The sequence below is a fragment of the Carassius gibelio genome, chromosome B21, assembly GCF_023724105.1.
Source record: "Carassius gibelio isolate Cgi1373 ecotype wild population from Czech Republic chromosome B21, carGib1.2-hapl.c, whole genome shotgun sequence".
NCBI classification, from domain to species: Eukaryota; Metazoa; Chordata; class Actinopteri; order Cypriniformes; family Cyprinidae; genus Carassius; species Carassius gibelio.
Window position 1 is genome coordinate 16,630,955 of NC_068416.1, and position 26,989 is coordinate 16,657,943.

At 37.1% G+C, this 26,989-nt stretch overlaps 1 protein-coding gene across 9 annotated transcripts in view; it reads left to right on the forward strand.

The window, feature by feature from the left end:
* The window catches only part of LOC127985738 (neural cell adhesion molecule 1), a 227,320-nt gene that overhangs the window by 176,623 nt on the left and 23,708 nt on the right, over window positions 1–26,989 (forward strand). For all 9 annotated transcript variants that reach the window (XM_052587845.1, XM_052587846.1, XM_052587847.1 and 6 more), the window contains 5 exons: window positions 1,069–1,219; window positions 2,978–3,162; window positions 4,705–4,801; window positions 6,463–6,630; window positions 9,964–10,089. In XM_052587845.1, the coding sequence (XP_052443805.1) occupies window positions 1,069–1,219; window positions 2,978–3,162; window positions 4,705–4,801; window positions 6,463–6,630; window positions 9,964–10,089 (727 nt within the window). The remainder of the gene's footprint in view (window positions 1–1,068; window positions 1,220–2,977; window positions 3,163–4,704; window positions 4,802–6,462; window positions 6,631–9,963; window positions 10,090–26,989) is intronic.

Below are 26,989 nucleotides of genomic sequence, written 5' to 3' on the forward strand. Positions count from 1 at the left end.
ACTGATAATATGTTAGTTTTTGTGTAAACTTTCATGAGGAACACCTTTTTCCCCTAGCACTAGCATTTAGGTTTAACTTTGACTAATATACACTGTCGTTCAAAATGTTGGGATCAGTAAGATTTTAATGTTTTTAAAGATGTTTCTTCTGCCCATCAAGGCAACATCATCAAAAACCCCAGTAATGTTATTACAATTTTTATATATATATATATATATATATATATATATATATATATATATATATATATATATATATATATATATATATATATATATATATTTATTTATTTATTTATTTATTTATTTATTTATATATATAATAATAAGAATTTATTTATGTGGTGCAAATTTGAATTTTCATTGTCAATTACTCCAGTCTTCAGTATAATATGGTCTTTCAAAAATTATTTGAATATGCTGATTTATTATCAATGTCAATTTTTGCTGCTTAATATTTATTTTGGAAAACTGTGATACTTTATTTCAGGATTATTTTATTAATTAAAAGTTAAAAAGAACAGCAATCATTCAGTATGTAAATATTTTCTTTTAGCACTTTTTACTCATTTAACAAATCACTGCTAAAAATATATATTAATTTCTTTAAAAAAAAAAAAGACATTTGATATTATTACAAAATATTGCTTTTTATATATAGATTTTTTTTTTTTTTTTTTTTTTTTTTACTTTTTATTGATCAAAGAATCCTGGGAGGGTGGAAATTACAAGTTCCAAAAAATAATAAGCAGCAAAAAAGTTTTCAATAAACTTTCCAGTATTTCCAATATTGATAATTAATCAACATATTAGAATAATTTCTGAAGTATAATGTAACAGACTGGAGTAATAATGCTGAAATTTCTAAGATGAATAAATTATGCTTTAATGTATATTAAAATAGTAAAACAATTTTTTAAATAATATTTCATACGATTACAGTTTTTTCTGTATTTTTTATCAAATAAATGCAACTTTGATGAGCATAAAAACACACACATACTTGCATTTTACATACTTACATATATATTTGTTTCTTACTCTCACTCTCTCTTTCTCTTTTTCTAGAGTCTGGATGGTAACGTGATCGTTCGCAGTGATGCCCGTGTGTCCTCTCTGACTCTGAAATACGTGCAGTTCACCGATGCCGGCCAGTACCTCTGCACTGCACGCAACTCCATTGGTCAGGACATCCAGAGCATGTACCTGGAAGTGCGCTGTAAGCTAAACCACTAACTTCTCTCATTGTCCTTTGTAGGTTATTTGTCTTATTTTGTTCAAGGCAAGGGTGTCAAAGCTCAATGAAGTGGACAGACTGTGATTTTTTCAATGTTCCTTTTGATCTGTCAGCTACTAGCATTTGTTGGCTACTAAAACAGCAGGAAATGGATGCTGGACCCAAAAATAAGACCACCAGGGTCTTAACTAACTTAATCATTGAGACTTTATTGTTTGTCAGAAACTCAATCAGCTTATTTTCCAAGTGAACAGTAAATCCACCAATTAAACCCAGCAGAGTAAAGAACTGACAGATGTCATTCATGTTTTTTTATGAAACAATCAGTATTTTTTCTATATATAGCATATATAGAGTATATAGCAAAAGATTTGATTTAACAACAGAAATTATTTTTGAAGGAGTTGGTGGTTTGAGGGCTTTTTTTTATCTGTCTGTTTCAAACAAATTAAACTTGCTTTCCACCAAAAGCTCAGTTCAAATCACAGTGCCATATACTCAAATGTGTTTTATAGCTTTTGGGCTTATTTCTTACATTCAGAGCTCTTCATATGAAATGAAATACTGCCATCTTCACATTTTTACAACTCAATTTTGAGAGCAAACGCTTATTTGATCAGATTATGTTTACTGCAGTTGGCTGAGTGCACTTTTGTGCCATTTGCCAGGTAGAGAATTACAGTAAAGCTAGCTTTAAAGTTATTTTCATCTGCTTGTGCATTTTAAAGCATTCCCACAATCTAATTCAGAAAAGTGGGAGGGAGTGGAGCTTGAAGTGCAATGAAAGTCTAATTAGATTAATTTTTTTTCTTGCCCTAAAAATCTTCCCCCGTCCCTGAGATAGCATCACAATGTGCAATTGATAGAAATTGTGTGGAAAAGCAGTTTGCCACAGCCCGGCTTGTGAGTAATCAGCTTCTTGGTTGAGTGCACGGAGCATTTCGCAGTAATTAGCGATAAGAAAAGGTGCTTTGTCTGCTTCAAATGATCCTAGATGAAATTGTTCACTCCCATGCTCAGACACTTACAGTTTGGGTTAGAGTCTCCCATTCTGTTTTGCATGACTGTACATTGCTTTTATTTCCTACCTTTTACTTCAAGTTTACATTTAAATGCATCTTTTCTTTCGCTTGGCTGTTTATGTGTTGTTTTATTGAAATTGAGTCCAGCCTCATAGTAAAAATGAAGTCTCAGGCTGGCAGCCAGTTAGAAAGAGTTTATTCTAGCTATTTGAAATCAGTATCTTTATGCAAACCTTCGCTGTTTACGTAACTCAACATGGTAAGAGCATGTTCTCCTAAAATTGCACATTAAATCATAAATCGTTTCAACCCCTAAATTTGCCAACGTTCATTTCAGCCACTGCTCTGTGGATAAGATTTCATTGGCCGTTTCGTCCAGAAGACATTATCTCGGCAGCAGTGTTGCAGTCTGTGGTCCTGAGATAGCGATAAGATTTGAGTGGATATGTGTCTTATCAGAACAGCTTCATGGGAAATGTGATGACTCGACTGCATGTATCAATCCTGGAGTGGACAGCCTAGTTAGCCGAAGTGAACATCAGTGGGAGCAACAATCACAGCAGACAAAAGAGCAGATATCAGAAATTGCAATTCTGAAAGGTGGTTGAGGGGATGATGGTTAATGTATGCCAGCTGGAAGCCGTCATATTCTTTGCCCCAAGGTCTTTCTCTGGAACAGTCCATGTGTTGGTTGCACTGACACTGTGTATAATTACAGATGCTCCAAAGATCCAAGGCCCTGCGGCGGTGTTCACCTGGGAGGGTAATCCGGCTAACATCACCTGCGAGGCCCTCGCTCACCCAGGCGCCTCCGTTTCGTGGTTCCGTGACGGCCAGCTGTTGCCTAGTGCTAATACCACCAACGTCAAGATCTACAACACTCCTGCTGCCAGCTTTCTAGAGGTACGGCATCACTGCTCAAACCCATCCTCCTTTAGATGCCCCCTCATTAAAGTTTCAACACTAAAGTCGTGTTTGACACTAATAATTGCCTTCTGAGCTCATTTTCAGTATACTCCAGCATGCTGTAGCATTTGATATTAAATCATAGCTGAGCTATTGAGAAAACACAGTAATTATTGTTTTTTTCTTTCCAGTAACCTATGTTCTTCAGTTCTGATACACACATACCCACCCTTATCAGCCCACAAGTACTGAGAATATAATGACTTGTTTTTATTGTGTAGCAGAACAATTCATGTCATTTTAGTTCTCCACTCGCTTGACTTTTTGATTTTGTTTTTGTATTACTGGCCGATAACATTTATTACCATAATTAAGTTGCTTTCTGGAAAATGATGCATTGTGAATGACCCGCGTGGAGCATATTGTTTTTGGAGGCTTGCAAAAGCACAGATTATGATGTTTAATTTCTTGCGTCGAAGTACAAAAACAAATATTACGTTTTGTGAGATTTTGGTTCATTTGAAACCAAACCGTAGAAACCATTTGAGATCAGCATTATGAGCTTTCTATATAATAGGACATTAGCATCTGAGCAACTTGACTTTTTAATTCCACACAAAGCCTGCATGAAATTAGAATTGTGAGAAATTGATTATTGATGATTATTGAGCACAGCTAATCAAATACAATATGAACAGATTTACATGATGTAGCAGAGCTAAGGCAAAGATGCCCTAGGAGCCGTTTGATGGCAATTTTCTTTCACAATAAGACAAGAGGCAGAAAGTCTTCTGGATATTTGTGACCATGGACCACAAAAGTAACCATAAGGATAATTTTTTTGAAATTGAGATTTATACATTATATAAAAGTTTTTTTGATACATTTACATAAAGCCAATTTCATACATTACCTGTTGCTCTTTTGGCACATATAATAATATGTATAGAGAGTAACTCTAGCATACCGATGAAGCATTCAGAGAGTTTAAAGAACACTCTTTAGTAATAACTAAAGTAATAACAATATTTAGTAATAACAACATTTTCCTAACAGTGTGTTTTTAGAACATTGTAGGAATGCTTTTTAGATCCGAACCACATTCTAGAAATGCTTTCCTTTGTCACAATCAAATATTTACACATTTTCAGCAATATTCTTGCACATGATGTCACCACTTGTAGGCGGGGCTTCGTTTTGTGGTTCTCAGTGAGGGGGGTTCAAATATGTGGTTCAGCACCGCATGAGAGGTTGTTTTTTACTGTTCTGTGAAGCTTGAAATGTTCTTTGTCACTGTCCCTGTTCCCGTGGCACATTTTACTAAGCAGTTGGAGCTAATGAAGACAGTACGCTTCCATTCTTTCTCACTCTCTCTGTCATTCAATAATTATCGAGTGAGGTGACTGCCAGCGGTGCAGAATAGGAGGTCACTGTCATTGCCATGGCAATGAGCTGCCCTTATCCAGCTAATGTCTGTGTCATGGTAGCTCGGTCCAAAGAGAGACGGCGCCTTGACGTGGCTTTTTTTTTCTCTCACAGGTCACTCCGGAGTCCCAGAACGACTTTGGCAGTTACAACTGTACGGCTACCAATGTCATTGGCACAGAGTCAAAGGAATTCATTTTGGTTCAAGCAGGTTTGTGAATGCTTACAGAAGGATGTACCAAAATAGCAACTACTTTACATTTATGGTGAACATGAATCAAGCGCAAATTGTCATTCAAAGGTTCTAATTAGCTATTCACACATCCTTTCACACAAATGGTGTTTTAACACAGAAAAACCTCTTCTAAAATCCCCCTTGGTACCAATTCATAATCCACCAGGTATGCGAAAGGTAAATCTCCCCCAGACAGAGATGTTTTAGCTCCAGATCAGAGCCTGCGCTCGTATTTTTTAGGCTGAGACTCTTGGGTAATAAAAACAGCAGGGTATAATTTTCAGGCTGCAGATTTGACGGTTAAATGCGACGCTGCCTCTGATATTTTTGGTGCTCTGTAAAGTGGGGCAGATGTGAAATGGTGTGGAAGGCAGTGAGGTGATTATTTAGTCTCAATGCGATGAGGCGGTGCAGGAGTGCACGCCTCTTTTCTACCTCACAGGCTTTAGAGCCACCACACTTTTTATTATGTGATAAAGTCTCATTTCTTTAAAAGTGAGTTTTACTGAGAAAAATGTGTTCTGTGAGGGAAGGCGGGTAATTATATATATATATATATATATATATATATATATATATATATATATATATATATATATATATATATATATATATATATATATATATATTATATAGAAGTATATATTATATAGAAGTATATATATATAGAAGTATTTCCCCCCCGAGGATAAATTATGTTGTTTAAAACCTTTTAGTAATAAAAAGCAATATCTTTATCACAGTTCTGACTTGTAGCATTAAACAGAAGGTTTATTTTTTTGCTACTGTGCCTTTAAGACTTCTATAAAAACACACATATTGCATTGGAAATGAGTAGACGTGTGCTGTGGGTTTGCTGTTTGCATTCAATACAGTCCATAGATGACTCATCCTTCGAAAAACAGCTTCTTTGTAAAGCCTTCATTACATTCTAACAGGATTATGAAACAATCCACACTGAAATTAAACGTTAAGATCTTAAATAAGGACTTAAATGATCAGGACGCTGGTCTCAAATAAATATCAGATTTGTGTTTCTAATTTTGGGGTCCCTCAGGAGGATGTACAAATGAAAGATACACTCAGGGTCAGCTCAAGTTTTGGCAAACGTTCCCTTATTTAAAGGAGAATGTGGCATTTTGGTTTCTCTAGTGGCACCAAACAAAACTAGAGACTGTTTGGAAGAGCGTTTGAAACTTGTTTGAAAACAGTAATTTTCCTAATGATGTATCTGTCTGATATCCGAAGGTTGGAGAAGGTTAGAGCAAGCAATTTTTGCAGCTTTGTTCCTACAGATTGCTTTTTTTTTCTGAAAGTTACAGTTTGTTTTCATAGTACATCAAATTCTTTCATCTCGGAAGTTCAAGGAAAATTTGATTCCTCATGATATGACCACTTTAAACAATATCTTGGTTTGTCTGAAAGATATTTTACTCGTGCTTCAGGGAAAAACTGTACTGGCCACCGCAATAACAGTTCCCTTGGTGAACCATTCCCCAAGCCCATAACAATTTTTCATTGTTTCAGTTTGTCTGTTGCCTCACTCACATTTTTGTGGTGCCCTGCATGTGTGTGCGGAGCAGTACTGCAGTTATCCTCCAAGTGTGTGCCTATAAGAACGTGTGTGTGTTCTCTAGATGTGCCTTCGGCCCCCTCTATCGAGCGTGTGCTGCCTTATTCCAGCACAGCAATGGTGGAGTTTGATGAGCCTGCCTCCAGTGGAGGAGTGCCTATCCTCAAGTACAAGGCTGAATGGAGGATAGCAGGCCAAGACTGGACTGACAGAGAGTATGAAGTTGGGGATGGTAAGTATCCAACACACACACACACACACTGTAATAACATTTATTCAGAACTAGAAGCAATGGCGAGAGAAAACAAGATAAATGAGGCTTTTGGGAGGCTATAAAAGCTTTTTCTCATTTGTGTGAAGGTCAGGCTCTTGTTTTTATAGCACTGTTTTATACTGAAATGACCACAGATTCTCAGATGATTGTATTAGAGCAAGGATTTTAACAGTTATATTGTTTTAGTGCAACTGTTTTTAAAAACACTGTCCTAAAGCATACGTGATGCGGCAAGATTCCAGCGGCAAGCAATTTTCCTGTCTTTGCTGAAAGCCAAAATATAAAAACACAGCCAATCAGAACAGTGTGTGTTTGCACACTTTCTCGCACTTGCAACACACCGCGTAGTGTATTCCAGATGGCCCTTTTATGGTTTTCCTTGAGGAACTTCAGGAAATTGTACCGAAGCTTGTTTCTGCCACAGAGTAAAAAAAGAAAGTTATAAATTAAGAAATAGGCACATTGTGAGATATGAAGTCACACTGTACAATATAAATTCTCAATTCCGAGGTATAAAGTCACAATTATGAGTAATAAAGTCACATTTGTGAGATATAAAGTCATACTATAGTATATAAAGTCTCAATTACGAGTAACAAAATGCAATTGCGAGATATAAAGTCATATTATGGCATATAAAGTCAGAATTATGAGTAACAAAGTTGGAATTGTTAGAAATCAAGTCACATTATAAGATATAAATTTACAATTATATTTACAATTACAGTTATGAGTAACAAAGGTGCAGCTGTGAGATGTAAATTCGTATTGCAAAAGACAAAGACACATTTCAGTTATGAGCAACAAACTCGATTGCAATTGTTAGATACAGAATCACACTGCTAAAAAAAAAGTAAAAGAAAAAGTTGCAATGGCCAAGTTTTGTGTGACATATTGGGATAAGGTGACATTTAAGGTATAAGGGCACACTTCTGATAAAGCTGCAATAACATTACATTTGTAATCAAGAAAGTGTCACAACTGTGAGATAAAGTTACTAATTAACTTCACTCTCGGGCAGAAATGGGCTTCCACAGTTTTTTCATTTGAAAGCAGATGTTTCTTAAATGCCACAGTCAGTCTCTCTGCGGTTTGTCCATGTTTGAGGCTTAGCATACACGAGGAGCTGAATTTTGGTGCAGAGAGGTTTCATTGTGTGCAACTGACAGCATGTAGTGTTGCTTGTCACCGTTGCAGCTGGTTAGGACAGAAATTTTGATTAACGCGGAAGAGCTTTTATTGCTTGTCACTTTGTTGCATCTCGCTTAGTTAAGATGCTGTACTACACTTTAAGAAGTAAACAGCAGTGTCTATGATGCACATAGAGCCACCCTCCCGTAGTCAACATAACAACTAAACGCTTTCCACAGCTGCTAGCCATTTCAAATTGTGGCAAAATAACCCTCCCTGCTGCCATAAAAACTCTTTCATTGGCGATATTGCATGGCAAGCATGAAAGGCAATAAAGAGTTGACCAAAAATAGAATTCACAAATGTAGGAAAGGGACAGGGTTCACTTGAATGCTAAATAAGAGTGCTCAGAGCAGTTGTCACAGGCTGACATGTGCTCTGTTTGTCTGTGGGTAGTGTCTGTCTCACGGGGAGGCGGGGGGAGAGATGTCAGTTTGCTCACTGCTGACAGTCTGCTCGCTCCGCCAGACCTCCTTGGGACATACGTCAGAACAAGCCTCACAGGCACAAACACAGCCTTTCACGAAGCAGTCTACCAGACACCTAACACTCAAACCCCTGCTCAGCCAATGGCTTTTTGATCACTCAACCTTTTATCAGTCAGTCTCTAATGCATTAGATTGGCGTATGATAGTCATGCAGCAGACTCGAACACAAGGTACCAGATTGAACGTGTACAAAAAAATCACGAACAGTACCAATTTGAAAACATTTGGAATTAAATTGTAAGGTGGTTTGATATGATGGAAAACAGCATTTCATATTTATACCCTAAATGAAAACAGTTATAAACAGTAAATTAATATTGAGCTAAAGTGTATTTGGCTAAAGCAATATCATGCGAGAAAGAGTGCTGTTGTTTTCTGAACAGTTATATATATGCCAAAATATTTTTCTTTTAAGAAATGAATTATTTGATTCAGCAAGGATGCATTAAATTAATCAAAAGTTGCTATGAAGACATTTCTGTGTTACACAAGGTTTAGAGATTATTTTGCAGTTTATATTTATTAAAGAACACTGAAAAAATATACTGTTTTCAACTGTTTTTATTTTTTTATATGCACCAAATCACAATAATTAGAATGATTTCTGAAGGATCATGTGATATACAAACACTGCATACACATAAATGTGTGTGTGTGTGTGTGTGTGTGTATTACTGTTACTAAAGATTGCTTATCAAATACATGCAGCCTTGGTGTGAATGAAAGACTTGAAACACCAAACTTTTTAATACTAGTGTAAGTTAATATAAAATAATTCAAATTTTAGACAAAGGTGGCCATTTATTTTGTTCACTTTTGTTCTGCCAAAGAAAACTGTTTCAAATGAACCCAAAGTAGGGTATCTGGAACGACGCAAAGAAATATCAGGACTCCAATGAAATGAGATGACAGATACTAATGGTTGTATAATACAAATGCTGCATAGGTACCTCTGGGAAAACCTCTGAGTGATGACTCTAATTGGAGGATCGTTTCTGGATCAAACTAAAATGTATTTTACTACAAACTCAAAATTCTTTGCAGGGTCTTCTGGGAAATGACTAGGCACGCACAAAATCTGTGCCCACAGTACTTCCCACAAAAAATCCTGCAGACTTTCTCAGAATTGGAAACCCATTACTCATTCAGTTTCACTCACCGCTGTCCCCTTTTTGTATTTGTTTGTTTATGTAGTATTTTAACAAATTGGTTGTGCCTTATTTCTCACTATATCTAATAACATTCTGCACATTTTCCCTTAAAACCAAGAATCTCTTTTTTTTTTTTTTTTTTTTTTTTTTTTTTTTTTTTTTGGTGTTCTTTGATTTTTATTTGTATAGGAACAGTGTAGAAGTGACAGGAAGGGAAGTGGTAGAGAGAAAAAAGCCTAGTTTGTTAATGCAAATTGTAAAAAAAAAAAACAGTTCTCTAGATGCCAAAGGTCATGTGTTGTTATAATATGTGCAATTTGACTATATGCATGTATATGCATGTCTATAAAAACTTTTCAAAAGCTGATAAGCTTTGTTAAAACCAGACATATTATTTTATCATCTAATTCCTTGTTTTTACATCAGATATGTTATTGGAGCTCTAAATCTGTCTAAACCAGGTCTCAGCTCGATCACCATTGGTGGGCTGAAGCCAGAGACCACGTATGAGGTCAAGATGTCTGCCATCAACGGCAAGGGTGCAGGAGAAAGCAGCCCTCCTGAGAGCTTTAAAACCCAACCTGTCCGTAAGTGCCTCTCTCTTTCTGTCTACTTCTCTCTTTTTTAGTCCCTCTTTATCATATGACCCTATAGTGCTGTCTTTACGCATCAACACCCCACCCCCCTCCTTCTCAGTGCAGCAGCAGACCTCACTACCCACAATGCATCCCTGCTTTGGACCCTGCTGGATCTCTGTCCCAGGAGATGCATTGCTTGTCCTCTGCGTGTGCTTCTGTATTTATATGTGGATGTGTGTGTGTTCATTTAAGTCTGTGTCCATGTGTTTAAACAATTTCCTGAAGGCCATGGTGTCACTGCAGCCTCTCACCTCAGCAGTGCTTCCCAGTGATGTGGCGCTCCTCCCCGTCCTTACAGCTCTTCTGCCGGTGCCAGCATGTGCCAGGCAACAGCTGTGTCTCGTGTCTACTGAGAGCTGTGTGCTCTGTTAAGTGTTGTCTGTGTTGATTGGGCTCTCTTCTGTAGAGTAGATGATGAAACCCTCTTTAACCTCATATCCACTTTCAGATTAGGATTAGACTCTCAGAAATTGTAATATCAATAATAAGATCTAATCTTCATGAAGCTGGAATATTCTGAATAGATACTTTCACATTTGTACAGCAGTATCATTTTGAAGATTCTAGATGGTATTTCCCATGGTTGACTAGAACTAATGTTATTAATTTCCTAATATACACTAGGTGTGCGATGAATGTAAGCGCGTTTGTGCCTTAAATTAAAATAATAATTACTTTATTTCTACATTTTTATTATTATTGCCATTTTATATCTTATACTGTAAATGTGATTTTTTTTTATAATTGTAAATATATTATCTCATAATTACTACGCATACTACTATTTGACGCATAAGTGTGGCCTTGTATCTCACAAATCTGACTTTTTAATTAATGTTTTAATTGCAATGTTATAAAGTTTATACCCCAGTAATTGATATGTTGTAGCTCAAAATTATAACTTAGTTTTCATAATTTAATCATTATATCTCAATCTTACAATTGACAGTTTGTCATAATTGCAACTTTATAAAGGTATATCATACGTATATCAATTGTGACTTTGTATCTCACAATTAGGACTAATTACCTTGGGTTTATGATTATATATTTAAAATTGCAATTTTATAACTCTTAATTTGAACTTTATATGTCACTTTTTTAGTACTTTAAGCTAAATTTTGGCTCTCAGGTAGAAACAGGTGAAATTTGAGTTTGGTTTGGTTTGCAGTGTTTGATTAACTCTGCGTTGTGGAGCCCACAATAATCCCACATTAATAAAACCTCATTCATATTTAGACTTCAAAATGTAGTTCTCAAAATTCCTACAAATCTACTGGTTTAATTACTGCATGTCACACGAAGCCGTTGGCTCAGAATGTTCCACTTAGAAAGCTGATTATAAAAGTCAGTTTGCAAGAAATGTAGGATGAGCAGAAACACAGTTCTAGTTTGATTATTCAATTTCCTTCAGCACTTGCCGGGATTAAGTGACTAAGTTTAAAGTTCCTTGTCTCTTTATTAATCCAATTTATTGATCCAATTCAGTTGATTCAAAAACACTTTGTAATAACATTAAAAAAAAAAAAAAAAGGAGTCACACGGCAATAAGCTTGATTTCCATTTGAATACCCAGAAGCTTTTGGGGAATCTTACAGAAATGGGTAAAAACCTAAAATAACACAAAACAAGACTTTTAGATGGACAAAAGCTCATGGCAGGAGTGAATTGCTTGACGTAGGTCAAAGACAGGCTGGCATGCGTTTTTATCTTACTTTTCTTATCATGTTTCATCTTCAGCACCCTGTGTTTCCACAGTCCCCACATTTGCTCTCTCGCCTGCACTCATTTCACAACAGCTAATTGGGTCACCCAGTTTTGCCATTTTGGGACTTAACAAGCCATTCACATAGTATATTTTGGCCAAATGTGAGTCAGCCAGGTGATTTTCTCCCTGCTTTATAAGATGAACCCCAAAATGGCAAGTTGGGATTGGCCTCCATTTTATTCATTCCTGTTCTCATTCACTGCTTTTTATGGTTCTCATCATGTTTTCCATTTTGTTTTGTTCCACTGGACATCAGGGCCCCCTTTCAAAAGTAAGTGTTCCATCTCTCTGTTCTCTTTCTTTTGCATTCCTGTTTGTTTTTCCATTTGCTTCCATTTCAGCCATTGCAACACTCCTGCCAAATCTACTAGTAAGCCTTCAGAGAAGATTCTAAAAGCTTGAATAGAAAGTTAAAGACTCCATGAAATGGGTTATAGAGTGCAGTTTTCTTTCCTGCGTTTGATGGAAGTTGAAAGGACTCGTCCTTTTTGGAATTGCCAATAGGCTGTTACAGTACTTCACAGTCATGAACATTGATTGGACTTTGAGAGAAATTGCATTTATAATTTTCTGAGAGGGCACAGTTTCTTACTAGAGAGCATTTGTCTGGACAAAAAAAGATGAGGCATATAGATATGGACATGGATTTCATGGGGCCTTTAAATCAAAAATGTATTGAGAATTAGTTTTTTTTGCTTGAAGTGGACTCTCATATCTCTGCAAAAATTAAGTGAAAGTTTCTGGGGGGTTTTCACTGAACTTAAAACTCTTCGCAATAGCCTGTGCGACTGTGGCGACCCACATCAATGTTTATCTGTTTTTGTACTGTACTTTCCAAATGGAATTCCATTATATTATTCAAACAAGGATCAAGGTTTGCTATAAGATCATTTAGACCAGTACATTTTAGACCTGGAGGCTAAATTGAGAAAATTGCTTTATATCCAAAACCTACAGCAAATACGCACCTGGTTCAACTCAATTATGCTACATGGAGCAATTAACACTTGATTAATTGAATCAGGTGTGTTAGGTCGTGGCTTGAAATGAAAATTTGTCTAGGCTCCCTGGGGTCTGTTGATGTAAAGCCACTGTTTAAACGTATATGCTTGCTTCTTAGCATAAAAGATGGTTGTTGGTATGTTTGCGGTTATCTCTCCATTTCCATTCTCAGTACCACACATAAAAACCACAGAAGTCTCAAAACAAACTATTTCACACTCGTAGAATAGTCACAACCTCGTTTGCTTATGTTGGTGTTTAATTCATAGATTGTGTGAGGGTGATTGCTTTGCAAAAAAAGCAATTTTAAAACAGTCTAACTGTAGAATGACTATTGTTTGTTTATGCAACAAAAAGCAAATAAGGTTGTGATGAAGCTGTTGCTAATTTAATTGACGTATTTTCTTGTTGTGGCTCTCTATTGTTCTCATTATCCCTGACAGGGATCATTTGACTGCGGAAGCTTTCTCATGATCATTACACAGCAGAATAAAAAGAGGAGATGGTCGAGGCAGAGACCATATCTCGTAATGGTAGTGTGATGATGAGATTGATGGCGTTGTCCGCTCTTTCTGTGGAACTATATCTGGGAGAATTGAATAGGTGATTGGCGGGACAATGATCCAGGCACTTCAAACACTTACTGATCATTTATCAATTTGTACATGACAAAGCAAGACCGCCGGCAGCATCGACACTTGTCAAATTATAGCTTCGCAAATCTAGTGACAGTTTATTTGTTTCCGAGCTTCCAAACCAAAGCGAAAATTACTTCTGTTACTATTCTTCAGAAACTTCAGAAGTGATCCTAACAAAAGCGGATTTTTTTTGCAAGCTTTATTTTCTCTCTTTTAATACGAACAGTCATAATCAAGTTGTTTTGTTATCTCAGAAACAATGAGTCTTACTATATCTAGGGCAGAAAATGGCTTGTTAAGGCAATAATTCACCCAAAAATTAAAACTCTGTCATTTCTCAATTTACAACCTCAGGTCATTCCAGACCTCTATGCTGTTATTTTCTCAATGTCCCTGCTTAAAAGCTTTCACTAGCCTAAACTGGTCTGCGGGTCTTTAGATGATCTTTTAGGCAGGTCTCTTGACTGATTTTAGATAGGTTTTAGGCACTTTTATTGGAGCTTAGACTGGTTTTTGGTGTTTTCTTTTCAGTATGTAGAACATAAAAGGAAGGTTTTTCCCATACTTAGATGATTTACAGTGTCCACTGGTGTAAAAAAAATAAATAATAAAATACATTTTAAAATACAGTATCTGACAAGTTGGTTTTAACATCTTGTGACCGTACATTGTAAACCAGACATCATATTTAATTTGAGACAAGCTATACAGTTTGACTTGAAAGTCAGTAATGACATAATTCCATTCTGTTCCTCATATAAAAGCTATCGTATGACAGATGTCAGATGACTTGAAACACTTTTGTGGTGCCTTTTTAGCTTGATATACTGGTCACTATGTACTTCCATTGAAAACATGAAGTCAGAAATGATTTTAATTGGTTCCACAGACAAAAATAAAAGCATACAGCTCTGGAGAAACATGAAGCTGAGAAAATAATGGTCAAATTTTCACTTTTGAGTGAACTGTTTTTTTAACAGTTAGGGAAGTATGACAGATTGACTCCATCCATTATAAAGCAACAGCACGTCTGCAGTGAATGGTGTAGTTTGACGTAGATGGAGCTTCAAGTAAGATGTACGGTAGCGCTCTCAGGTGCATGTCAGAGATTTATCACCACAGGCCATCCCGCAGTCTCAGCCAATAGAGTGCCCAGAGTGCTGGAGGAAGAGGAAGACAATGACACAAAAGACATTGTTGCCAGTAGCGAAACTGAGACTTTCTCTCCTCAAGAGCAAGGATCCATGCCTCTGGCCTCCACAGCCTGTGGTAATTGTAAAAGAGCATTATATAATTCGCATTACTGCGGTATGTGCTGCAGGGACCAGTGATTTAAAGTGTGAGAGCTCCCTCTTCATTTTATGTGCTATGAGCATGAATGAAGAGGCTGGGATTGTGTATGGAGATGGAGTAATGACAAAGCTAGCTCGGCCTGTCACGTAAGCGTTAGAGGCAGGAGTGATGGGCACCTCTGAGAGTTTTATGGATAATGCCACCTCTGCAGATCCCTGCAGTAAGGTCATCTCGGGTGACAGCTAAAATATTCACAGCGACAAATAGGGACTCTTTCCATGACTGTGTGCCAGGCTTTCTGATTGCTAGCCTGTGTGCGGGACGCCCTGTTCCCAGAGGGCACGTAGACTCCACTGACAGAGCCTTTCTTTGATATGAATGCGATCACCATGGACTGCAGAGGATCAGAGAGCACCGCGGCAGGCACTGCACCTATGGAGACCGGTGGAAATGGCCTCTGATCTGAAAATAGCAGTTTACATGAAAATAAAGAAGGTCAACTCAGACCCCAATGCTGAAGTCAAAGAAAAAAATCAGGCATTTAACCTGATGTGTTAAAAAAAAAGAAAAGAAAGAAAGGAAAGTGTACCACTGAGATAACTTCTTTGATATTCTTCTGAATATGTTTATTATTATTATTTATTGCTGTACCGGACATTTTTATCTAAAGCAAGTTAAGCAACTTACAAATGATGAATAAACAATTCATATTTTGTTTCATTTTTTGTCATATTTTCAATTTATGTTTAGAGATTTGCTTTTTTTATCATTATCATTCAGTGTATTTATTCAATAATAATTCAACTTGTACAACTATAATTTACCATATCAGTGCAAAACAAAGATATGACATATATAATATATATATATTATCACTATTAATCATATATTTTTTATAGTTATATTTCATGAGACACTATGCAGTGTGGACCAAACCAAATCTCCAGGTTCCCTTATGAGAACCAGGGTGAAAAAAATAAATAATGTGCACCCCTGAATATACCAATTAAAATCGGTTCTGCATTTCAGTTTTCAGACACTTAAACAATTAAATAAGTTGTACTGTATTGACTCAAATACAGCCCAAATCTCTTTAATAACACTTAATGCAATCATCCTGGGGCACAGAAAGTAGACTGTAAGGCAGTTTACGTGGCACTTCATTAGATTGTGCTCAGTTATTTAGTACCCCTGAGAGATGGTTTAAACTAGGTCTATTTCCTAGCACATCTGGTGGTTCTCAGTGGTTTCTCTGCTTCATTGCTGGTGAATACATCTCTCAGAGATAGAGACACAGGCCAGTGACCTAGCAGATGGTCCACATCCTCAGGTAGAGTTCTGGAGTGCTTTAATTGTGATCATCGCTGCAACGGCATTAACACCCCCTTCATTCACTCTGACATGAAACACTTATGATATGATAATCCTTATTATTCTGCAGAGCAATTTTCTTGTCTGTCTGAGACGCTCTGTGTGCTTTGAACCTCAGCCTCTGCTCTGTGATATCTACAAAGCACTACACAATGTAACTGCCCCACAGCGTTTCATCAGACCACAGCCGGTAATACCATTCCATTTTAGCATGTACTTTTTCACCTGCAGAACAGTAGACCAAATTGAAGAACAGAGCAGTATTTTGTGAGATCAATAAGCCTGCAGTGACTCGTTGTGTGCAAGTTAAAACACTGGAAATCAGAGAGAAGAAATACTTAAGCTTGTTAATGTTGTCTTGAAGCTAAAATAAATCTGCATTTTATTTTTATTTTTTATCAATGTGGTTCCAAAAAAGCTCCAAACGCCTCTTCATATGTGGTATGACAAGCTCCTTGATGTATAACTGTCATGCATTGGTCACACCACACAGGGTGTTGTGCAGTGAAGTTGGTGTAGGTCAGGGACGGTCAGCATCAGTCCTAGAGAGCCACAGTCCTGCAGAGTTTTGCTCCAACTTTGATAAAAACTCACCTGCCTCTAACTTTCTGGTAACAATGGCTGGCCATGGTGTAGGCACTGAGGGTGGCAACATCCAGCACAGTGCACCACAGTACCATAGGCCACCTCTTCAGAGAACTCATCAGGCAAGTCATCAGTATCATCAGTGTTCTTCATCTAGGAGAGCTGGATTTACTCCAGCAATTCTCAAATCCAGTCCTCGCACCCCCTGCTCTGCACATTTTGTATGTCTCCCTTTGTTAACACTCCTGATTCAGATAATCAGCTTGTTAAGAGTGAGCTCCGTGCATGGACTGTGTTCCCATTAACATGGTCTCTACACAGTGTTCACTGCTCCCTACTCCCTGAGCAGTGGAAATCTGTTGAAGTTTAATTCACTTCGGAACATCGATTCACGGATTTGTTCTGCGCAAAGTCTTCACACACAGAAGTGTAACATCATATACCTCGGCAAATAAATACAATTTAAATTCATGTCTTGCACATTTCAATGGACTTTGAATGGAGCATATACGTTCGCTTCGAACTGGAATCATGGCGGAATATCATGTGATATTCACTTCGCAAGGCACTTACGTTTGAATAGATCAAACATCTGAAGCGCTAAGAGAAACATACAAAATGTGCAGAGCAGGCGGCATGAGGACTGGAATTGAGAACCGCTGATTTACTCCCAGACTGACCCTGTTATTTATAGTCTAGGACATCAGAATCAGATATTTCATACTCTGGATCAGGAATTAGAATTGCCTCATCTTCCTCATCATGCAGCGTCTCTACAAACTTTCCGTTGTTAATCTAGAATGTCTTGGATCAGTCATTCTAACACTCTAGATGAAGAGTGCACAACAAGCATTTGATCATAAATATACTAATTATATATAGTCACTGTCAGACAGAAACCTTGTATGTGCAAAACCATGAAATTTCAGGAACACCGATAGACATAAAGGTGACCAATAGTATTAATTTAAGACAAAAAAAAAAAAAGATGAAATATGGAGATACAATGTTTCTGCCTGACAGCAAATATTTTTAAATGTATAATTATGTAAATATTATTAAAAGCGGTAACTAATCATGAATTAATAAAAAAACTATCCTTAACTTCAAATGGATCCACACATGATTAACAGCAGCAGTAGGTGTTAAATAGTTAACGCATTAATTAACATTTATGGGTAAACTAAACCAAACAGCCTCTTTAAGAAATAATAAGAAATACTCTGGCTTTGAAATAAAGTAAAATAATTGAATATCATAATTTGACCTTTAGACATCTTCAGCTATGATCTTGTCTGTTTTGTGTTGTTCTCTTTCCCTTTAAACTCATCCTGCAGTGACGTATAAACAGCTAAATAAAAATAAAACCTCAGGATTCACAAAGAACATTAAAGGAATGTAAAGAAATAAGGATGACACTCTTACGGTAATGATGAATGTTTAATGTTTTTTGTTTGTTTGTTTGTTTTTTTGATGGTTAGTTAATACATTATTGTGTCATGGGTTTACACTGAGCGGCCTATCGTAACTAACTCATTATTAATTACCCATACACTAGCATCAATTCATGGTTTGTTAATGCATTATTTTCTCGTGACTACTTGAGAGGGCCCACAATAATAAACTCATTATTTACTACCCAAACACTAACATTAACTCATGGCTTGTTAATTAATTGTTTTGACATGACTTTACTTGAGGGGGCCCAGTCATGATTAATTAACTGTTAACTACCTACTAAACTCAGCTCATGATTTATTTCATACTTACCATCAAATACACATGTACTAACACAGCGAGTATTTAGCCCGGTTAAGAGATGTGGTGTGGATTTTCAAGAAGTCAGAGAGCGGAGGTACAGCATCATCCTGACAGTGAACTGTTTCCAGGCATTCCTTTAGGATTGTTCTACAATTGTTTTTAGTGGATTTTGAGGTTTTGTTTTTATTTAGTCACTGCTGGGGTAGATTCAAGGGAGAGAGAACAACTCAAAACAAGATCAGTTATTAGTGTTTTTAGTATTTTTTACACTTGATGAGGATGTTTGATTTAGTTTACCATAAATGTTAATTAATTCATTAACTATCAAACATCTACTAACATGTAATTAAGGCTGCCGTTATTCATGTATGAATCCATATGACTCCAGTTGTAGTTAAGGATAGCTCTTCATTAATTCATAATTTGTTAACACCTTTAATAATCATTAGTATTTGATTAATTAAGTATTAATTTAGGCATTAGTGCATGATTATTCATGTAGGCCAAAATGTAGTATTTCATTCACATTCACAGCTTAGCTTTCCTTTGCCTGTTTATTAGAGAAGTGACTGGTGAATGAATCATTTGAATTTTGAGAGGGACCTTTGCATTAAATCACGCTGATCCAGTTCTCAAATTCAGCACACTGAATCATTGATTCGGTTAACAACTCACTTGATTTCCAGGGAATAAATTTCATCACAAAGTACTGAATGACTTTTTCTGATTCTTTTATAATGCTTTTATGGCTTTTGACAACTTCAAAGCTCCAGTCTCCATCTGAAAAGCACAACCTGTACATTATTAAAATCTCCTTCAGTGTTCCACGGAAGAAAGAAAGGGTTCAAACGGGTTTGAATCAACACATGGGCGAGTATATGATGATAGAATCATATCATTACCTTCCACTCAAAGCACTTATCGTTTAACTTTAAGGCTCTGAGGTACAGCTCAGTGAGGGCCAGCCTTCTCTCAGATTAGATAGATGAGGGTATATTGACGGTGATGATGTCTGAGTCACTAGCACTAATGCACTTCCAGAAAAATACTGCACTTTGAATCGAGCGGTGTCCTTGCGGCTGGAGACGTCTGTGCTGTCACGCTCAGCTTGGTCAGCACTGACATTTAAATACAGGTTATTATGTGCGTCTCGGAGCCCGGTATAGTCGTCATAAGCATTAAATAGTTTTTGCATGAATCAGAAGAGGCTGTTCTTTGAAATGTTGTTGCTGTCTTACTTGGAATGATGGTGTCATTTATATGTTCTTTGTACTCAAGAAACGTAAAATGTGGTGAAGTTCATTTTATTAATTACTAAGTTTAATATAGATGTCTGCTTGGTTCAGTAGGACAGACTCGAGCAGTTTAACTGTTAATCCAATACACTGAATGTGTGTGTAGGTATATATTTTTACAACTAGTTCACACAGAATAATTTTTTTCCTTCCTCTTCTCTGCTTTTTATTATTTATTTTGAATGCTAAATAAAGCATTCAGAAATTTGTTGTCAGTAAATTTTCAAAAAATGTTTTAAATGCTCTCCAATATTGCATTTATTTGGTCAAAAGTACTTTAAAAATGTGATATTGTGAAATATTATTGTGGTTTAAAATAATTGTTTTCAGTTTTAATATATTTTAAAATCTGATTTATTCCTGTAATGGCGAAGTTGAATTTTCAGTAGCTATTACTGCTCTATTACTGATCTTTCAATTTAATTTCATTTAGTGTTTAATAAGAGTTTCTTATTATTATCAGTGTTAAAAACAGTTGTGCTGTTTTATACTTTTATGGAAACCACAATAGATAGTTTTTTTTTTTTCAATATTCTTTCATGAATAGAAAGTTCAAAATAACATTTATAGATTTTACCTTTTTATATAATATAGTATGAACCGTATAAATAAATTCCACACAAAATATATTAATTTATTTTTCCTTTTTAAATCTTACTACTGACCATAAACTTTAGAATAGTCATGTTTATTACACGGAATTCACTGAAAAAAGAACTGACTTCTAAACCAACAGAGAATTATTTAAACTCTTTTTAAAACTAAGGCCTGGTTCACACGGGACGATTTTAAAATTGTCGGCAGATTTTCCAAACCTGAGAGACCCCACACACGGCGATAAAAAATCACGGGTCTAACAGTTTTGGTCGCTCCGTGTGTGGTGTGCAGCCACACGGCAATATCAACACATCACACACGAACCGATTTGACTCCCGAGCATTCCCAGGTCAGACGGGAAATCTCGCAAAATCCCTCGAGATCAAACGTGACTTTAGAGTAAACAATCATGGCGGACAAAGAGGATGCAGTGGCCATTGTTTGTGCTTTGTTTTTAACGGGGAAAAAAACATAAGAAAAATAAGAAAAGGCGATGGTCAAAGAGGTGGAGACGACGCGAGCATGGACTATACTTGCTATATCATGATATGGAGATAAGTTGTTGTTTTATCTCATAGAAATGTTGTTACGTACTACACAGATTAATAACCGTTGAAATAAACGTTCATATATTAGTTTCCATGTACTCTGGTGGACTGCAGTTGTGGATGTAGTTATGCCCATCGACTTTATTTGTATTTGTTATATTATATACGCCGGCTGTTTTGATTTTGTTTCCCGGTACTATCACTGCCTCGTCACCTCGCTTTCTGATTGGCTACACGCCACAGTCCACAGGCTGCGTGATTGTTTGTCCTCGGGGGACACCACACACGAGAAGAAATCGGGCAAAATAAATCAAATATGTTGGATATCCCCGATTTGAGATCGGAGCGGTCCCGACATTCTTCCGAGCAGAGGAGATTAGTCTTAACACACCACACACGCCAGGAATATTTGATCAGATTATTTTACGATAATCGGAGCATCCTAAGATTGTCGGAAGGGCTGAATCGGGGCTAAAATCGGCCCAATTATCCTGCCGTGTGAACCAGCCTTAACGTAAATGTTCTTTTATGATTTTAAATGATCTTATTAACTAAATGACCACAACTTCCCTGTCATTAAAATACATTAAGTTATTATTGAAAGACAGTGTAGCTCTTAAAGTATCACATGTATGTTTTAGGAGAACATTGAGATTGAAGGTACGTCCATCCTAGCATGCGTAGCACAGCGGGTCTTTTAAACTCACAGGAATGTTTAAGGCAACTCTTCTCTGAAATATGTCTTGTGTTCACTGTAGAATGTAGTGTCTTTAGGAATGGTTTATAAATGGTGTGTGATTGTTGGATTTATTTTGCCCGATTTCTTCTCGTGTGTGGTGTCCCCCGAGGACAAACAATCACGCAGCCTGTGGACTGTGGCGTGTAGCCAATCAGAAAGCGAGGTGACGAGGCAGTGATAGTACCGGGAAACAAAATCAAAACAGCCGGCGTATATAATATAACAAATACAAATAAAGTCGATGGGCATAACTACATCCACAACTGCAGTCCACCAGAGTACATGGAAACTAATATATGAACGTTTATTTCAACGGTTATTAATCTGTGTAGTACGTAACAACATTTCTATGAGATAAAACAACAACTTATCTCCATATCATGATATAGCAAGTATAGTCCATGCTCGCGTCGTCTCCACCTCTTTGACCATCGCCTTTTCTTATTTTTCTTATGTTTTTTTTTTCCCGTTAAAAACAAAGCACAAACTATGGCCACTGCATCCTCTTTGTCCGCCATGATTGTTTACTCTAAAGTCACGTTTGATCTCGAGGGATTTTGCGAGATTTCCCGTCTGACCTGGGAATGCTCGGGAGTCACATCGGTTCGTGTGTGATGTGTTGATATTGCCGTGTGGCTGCACACCACACACGGAGCGACCAAAACTGTTAGACCCGTGATTTTTTATCGCCGTGTGTGGGGTCTCTCAGGTTTGGAAAATCTGCCGACAATTTTAAAATCGTCCCGTGTGAACCAGGCCTTAAGCATGTTAAATGAAGTTTTTAGCATTGTGATGTCTGTTTCGTACACTTAAAATAGCATTCTGTTTGGCATTATTTTAATTCATTTCTTCTCATTAGTCAACAGTTGCCTATGCCACACATCCAGTTGGATGACTAAAGTCTAATAAGATTAAACCATTTATTAAATTAATAATAAATTATTCAATCTATTTTGCAGTGCAAATGAATTTTGTCATTGCAATGTTTCAAATGTTATCCCTTTAGCGCCATTCGTTTTCACTTTTAGCTATAGAGTACAAACAGAGCCTGTCCTCCAACAAAATAGATAGGTCATTTGTGCAAGCTATTATGACCTATGTTTACATTTTAAAGTTAAGCGGCCTCTAACGGGCGTAAAAATAATGACAGTATCACGTTGTGTCTGTCGTCATGAAATGACATATAACGTCATTACCAATCAAAACACATGTTTATTTAAACGCAATGTGTGGACTTTTTACACCGATCTCACAGTAATTTGCACATATTTTACTAGGTGGCTTATTAATTTGAATGAATACACCTAACCCCACCCCTTAACCTAACCTTCACAGAAATCATGCTAAATTATGGGATCGAACCCCTGATAGCATGATTACATATCAAGGTATAACGCAATAACCTACCAACTGAGCTACACAAAACGCAAGAGTGCAAATAAAAGAGTACAAAACATTAATATGAAAACTACATTTTGCCGATAGGGGCGCAATTGTAGTCTACGCTCTGATGGGTCGTATTTCAGGGATTTGGACAAACGACCTATATGAGCGTACTGATTGGAGGACAGGTTGCAAAAACAGTATGTCTGTGTCGCTACACTGAGGTACTTTTTATTTGGGTTGCATGCACTTCTGCCTGGACTGGTTGATATGTAGTTAGTTGCTATGAAACTGTTGCAGCAGTGGCTCTACAATCTGTACAGCACAATGGAAGCACATCTCACCATGTTCTCACCATCTTCCAGTGTCTTCAGAGACTCCAACTTCCATTCCTCCAACCACTGCCGACCTTAGTGAGTATGCCGACTGTGTGCAGTGTCAATTGCCACTCTTTATCCGCCTGCTACACATTTGTTCGCCTCACCTAGACCATTGTTCTGAAGTCAACACGTTTGCAGTAGACCGACAACACACGTCTGTGATAGAGAAGAGAGGCCGTGTAGATGTTAGTGAGAAACTGGCATCAAGCTTTCATAGAGAACCATCACTAACAACCGCTTGTAGACCAGCTCACCTGTCTAACGTGTCACTGCATGGTAGACATACAGGAATATGACATGATTTTTTGTGCTAATGGTTTATGAACTCATGATGGGTGCTGAGTTTTTATGCCTTTGGATGTGCATAGAAGTTGTAGAAGCCACACGACACTTGCAGTTCTCCTATTGTGCACTCTGAGATATTAATGAGACGTGTTGCATACTGTCACGAATGTGGAAACTAATGGAGCTGTCTTCACAACATTAAGCAAAATTGTCAACATTAGGATTCATAGGAATGGATGATATCCGACAGAGATGCAAGCACAGATGCTTTTATCCAAAGAGAATGGCAGCAGAGGAACCATCATCATATAACAACCTGTGTTTAAGTGCACAAGGGCTCGTGGTTCAAATCTACAAACTTGTACAATTACCAAAGTAACAAGAGGTCTTTTAACAGTGTGTGTATCGTCTGTTCCTATACAAGCGAATTTTGATCCTAAACACTAAAACATGCTCTCTCACTTCCTTCTATCCTGGGAGAGACGCCACCAAGCGTTAGTATGAAAATAGAGTTACCATGACAGCACGGATTACACCTGATCTCTCAACAAACAGACCGCAAATTGGGAGGGTCTGAAAAGGTTTTGCGCTGAAAGATAGTTCCTTTCGGGAGACAGCTATTCTGTCTCATTCAGTCAGAGAAATGACAGGGTCTTTATCTTAGAAGTAGGCAGTTGTTTGGTTATTGTCTGCTTAGTTGACATTGACTGGCAGGTTTAAGACTGCACCAAACTAAAACTTCCTCAGATGTCAAAGAAATTAAAATATAATAGTGATTTATTTTTAAGCTTAGGTTTTTAGGGTTGTATGAGTAGATAAGCAAACAAAAGATCTGTTCTTTTGTATGATAATGAGTCATAATCAGCATGAAGACTTTAGACTTTCTAAATTGCTTGACAGCTAAGAACCCTGGTGGTTTACAGACAATCATTTCAAATGACTTCAAAGTGAATGTGCATGTTAGTGCTTATTTGTATGTGTAATGTGCCTATTTGTTATTTTTTAATTAGTACAGTTGCCTGTCTCATATTGCAAACTTATTAAGCCAAAAGGTCTTTAGGAACTCTTTAGAAAGCTATACTACATATAGAATGATTCTTGAAAGTATATATTGCAAGGAAGATAAACTTAGATGATAAATTTATGCATTTGTACATGTAACTTAAGTATCTGAAGGTGTCCATTTGGCATCACATCTATGGCCAGATTTACTAATAACTTGTTCCAGCGCAAACCGTCTTTTGGCATTAAAATAGTACTATCAAGATTTCCTAAAGACGCGCTGTGAAGTCGTGGACACAGACAGTTTTTTTGTGCCTGACCTTATTGAATATGCATTTGAAGGAGAGACCATTTCAGATGTAAAATTTATTGTAGGAGAGTATTAAAATAAATCGTGTAATGGGATTTACTAACATTTCTGCTCAAATGTCAAATTACTGGTATTTGCGCCATTTAATGCCCAAAAAAAACATTCCTTATAGCAGGCGGTCCTTTTGTGCTGCTCTTGGTAGATTACGCTGGTCATTATGGAAATGATCCGGGTGCATCTGTGTTTTTCATCGTGCGTATAAGTTTCCCCTTCGATCAGCGTTTTTATGGAATTGCGCTATAATGCTAATTTGCCCAGTTTAATAATTCTGGCCCTCAGTATTTGACTTGTAGACTGCAGACCTTTAGTTGTGATGGAAAACGCTGCTCTTCGTCTTTATCCTCCTCCACCCTTCTCAGCTACAGTCCTGGCCTCATATATGTAAACATCTCAAGCTGAAAATGCTGATCTAGAATCAGTTTTTGTTTTCCATCCTGATGAATAATCCTAGATCAACATTTCATAGCATTGTCTTGGGACTTTGTCCACATGGGCATTCTCTATCTTAATGCTTCTCATTTGCCTGTTCTGTAGCGTCCAGCTTCATGTCTAGTAGATGAGACAGGTTTCTATCTGCACGGTCAACATCACTAAGTTTCCTCTGCCTTTGGATGACCTGCTCTGTTTCAGTTGGTTTTACAGCCCTATTGATGCTATTCAATCTGCACACGCATTTATAATTCAAAGTACAGTGCAAGAGAGCTGTATTTGAATCCTCTTATCGAAAGAACCACTCACAGTCAGAGGAAATACTGCTGGTAAAGTGGATTCATAAAGCAATTTGGAACCTATTCTTACCCTGCATAGTTTAAATGGGTTTCATGAGAGCTGAGATAGTTAAGATTTTTTTATAAGTGCTTTGATTTGTATTTGTGTTTCAAGAATTCCTTTATGGACCTATACACACTGTATCTAATGCTACAGATTAGTATTTATGTTTATAATTTGTTTTCTTTTTGTTGTTTGTGTTTCTGTTTGTACTTTTTGGTCTTAACACGTTCCATGTTTGTATAATTTTTTTCAATGTTTTGTATTTTCCATGTGACCCCTCCCCCACCTTCCACTTTCCTTTCCACCAATCATGTGCGTGCGTATCATGTGACTTTGTCATATGGCTCTTGCATGGTGCTGATGATGTCGTCTTCGCTGGTGAACAGAAGGTAATTTTTGTTGATTTTATTTTTTTTTCTTTTCTTTTTTCTTTTGGTCCGATTCCCATTAACAGTGAGAAGTTAATGAGGGGAAGATAGACGAAAACACCCACCTAGTACCATCAGGATTTATGAGCCATTTCACTTTTGAGTCATTCATCCTCTAGAAATCTCACACCACCTACTTTATTGGGCTTTTTGAAAACCATCAGCCACTCTGCCTAGACAGTAATCCCAAAGCTTAGTCTCCTACACATGCTGCTAGGTGCTCTGCAGATTGAACTTCTTATTGATTTTCAATAAATATTTTACTCTACTGACATAAAAAGCATTTCTACCCTCCCACTCCAACTCTACTTTTAATAAATGAGGCAACTTTTTGAGACAATGTCTGAATATGTTAAAGGAATTGTTCACCCTAAAAAGAACATTTGCTGAAATGTTACTCACCTTGTAGATGAGTTTGCTTATTCGTCAAAACTAGCTTTACTTGCTCACCAATGGATCCTCTGCAGTGAATGGGTGCCGTCAGAGAAAGCAATATTATGGATTAGGGCTGCACGATGTGTCGTTTAAGCATCGATATCGCGATGTACGAATCCACAATAGTCACATCGCAAGATGTGCGATGTAGGCTGTCGTAGTTGATCCGTTATTCATTAACTGTATGGGCCAGCTGCT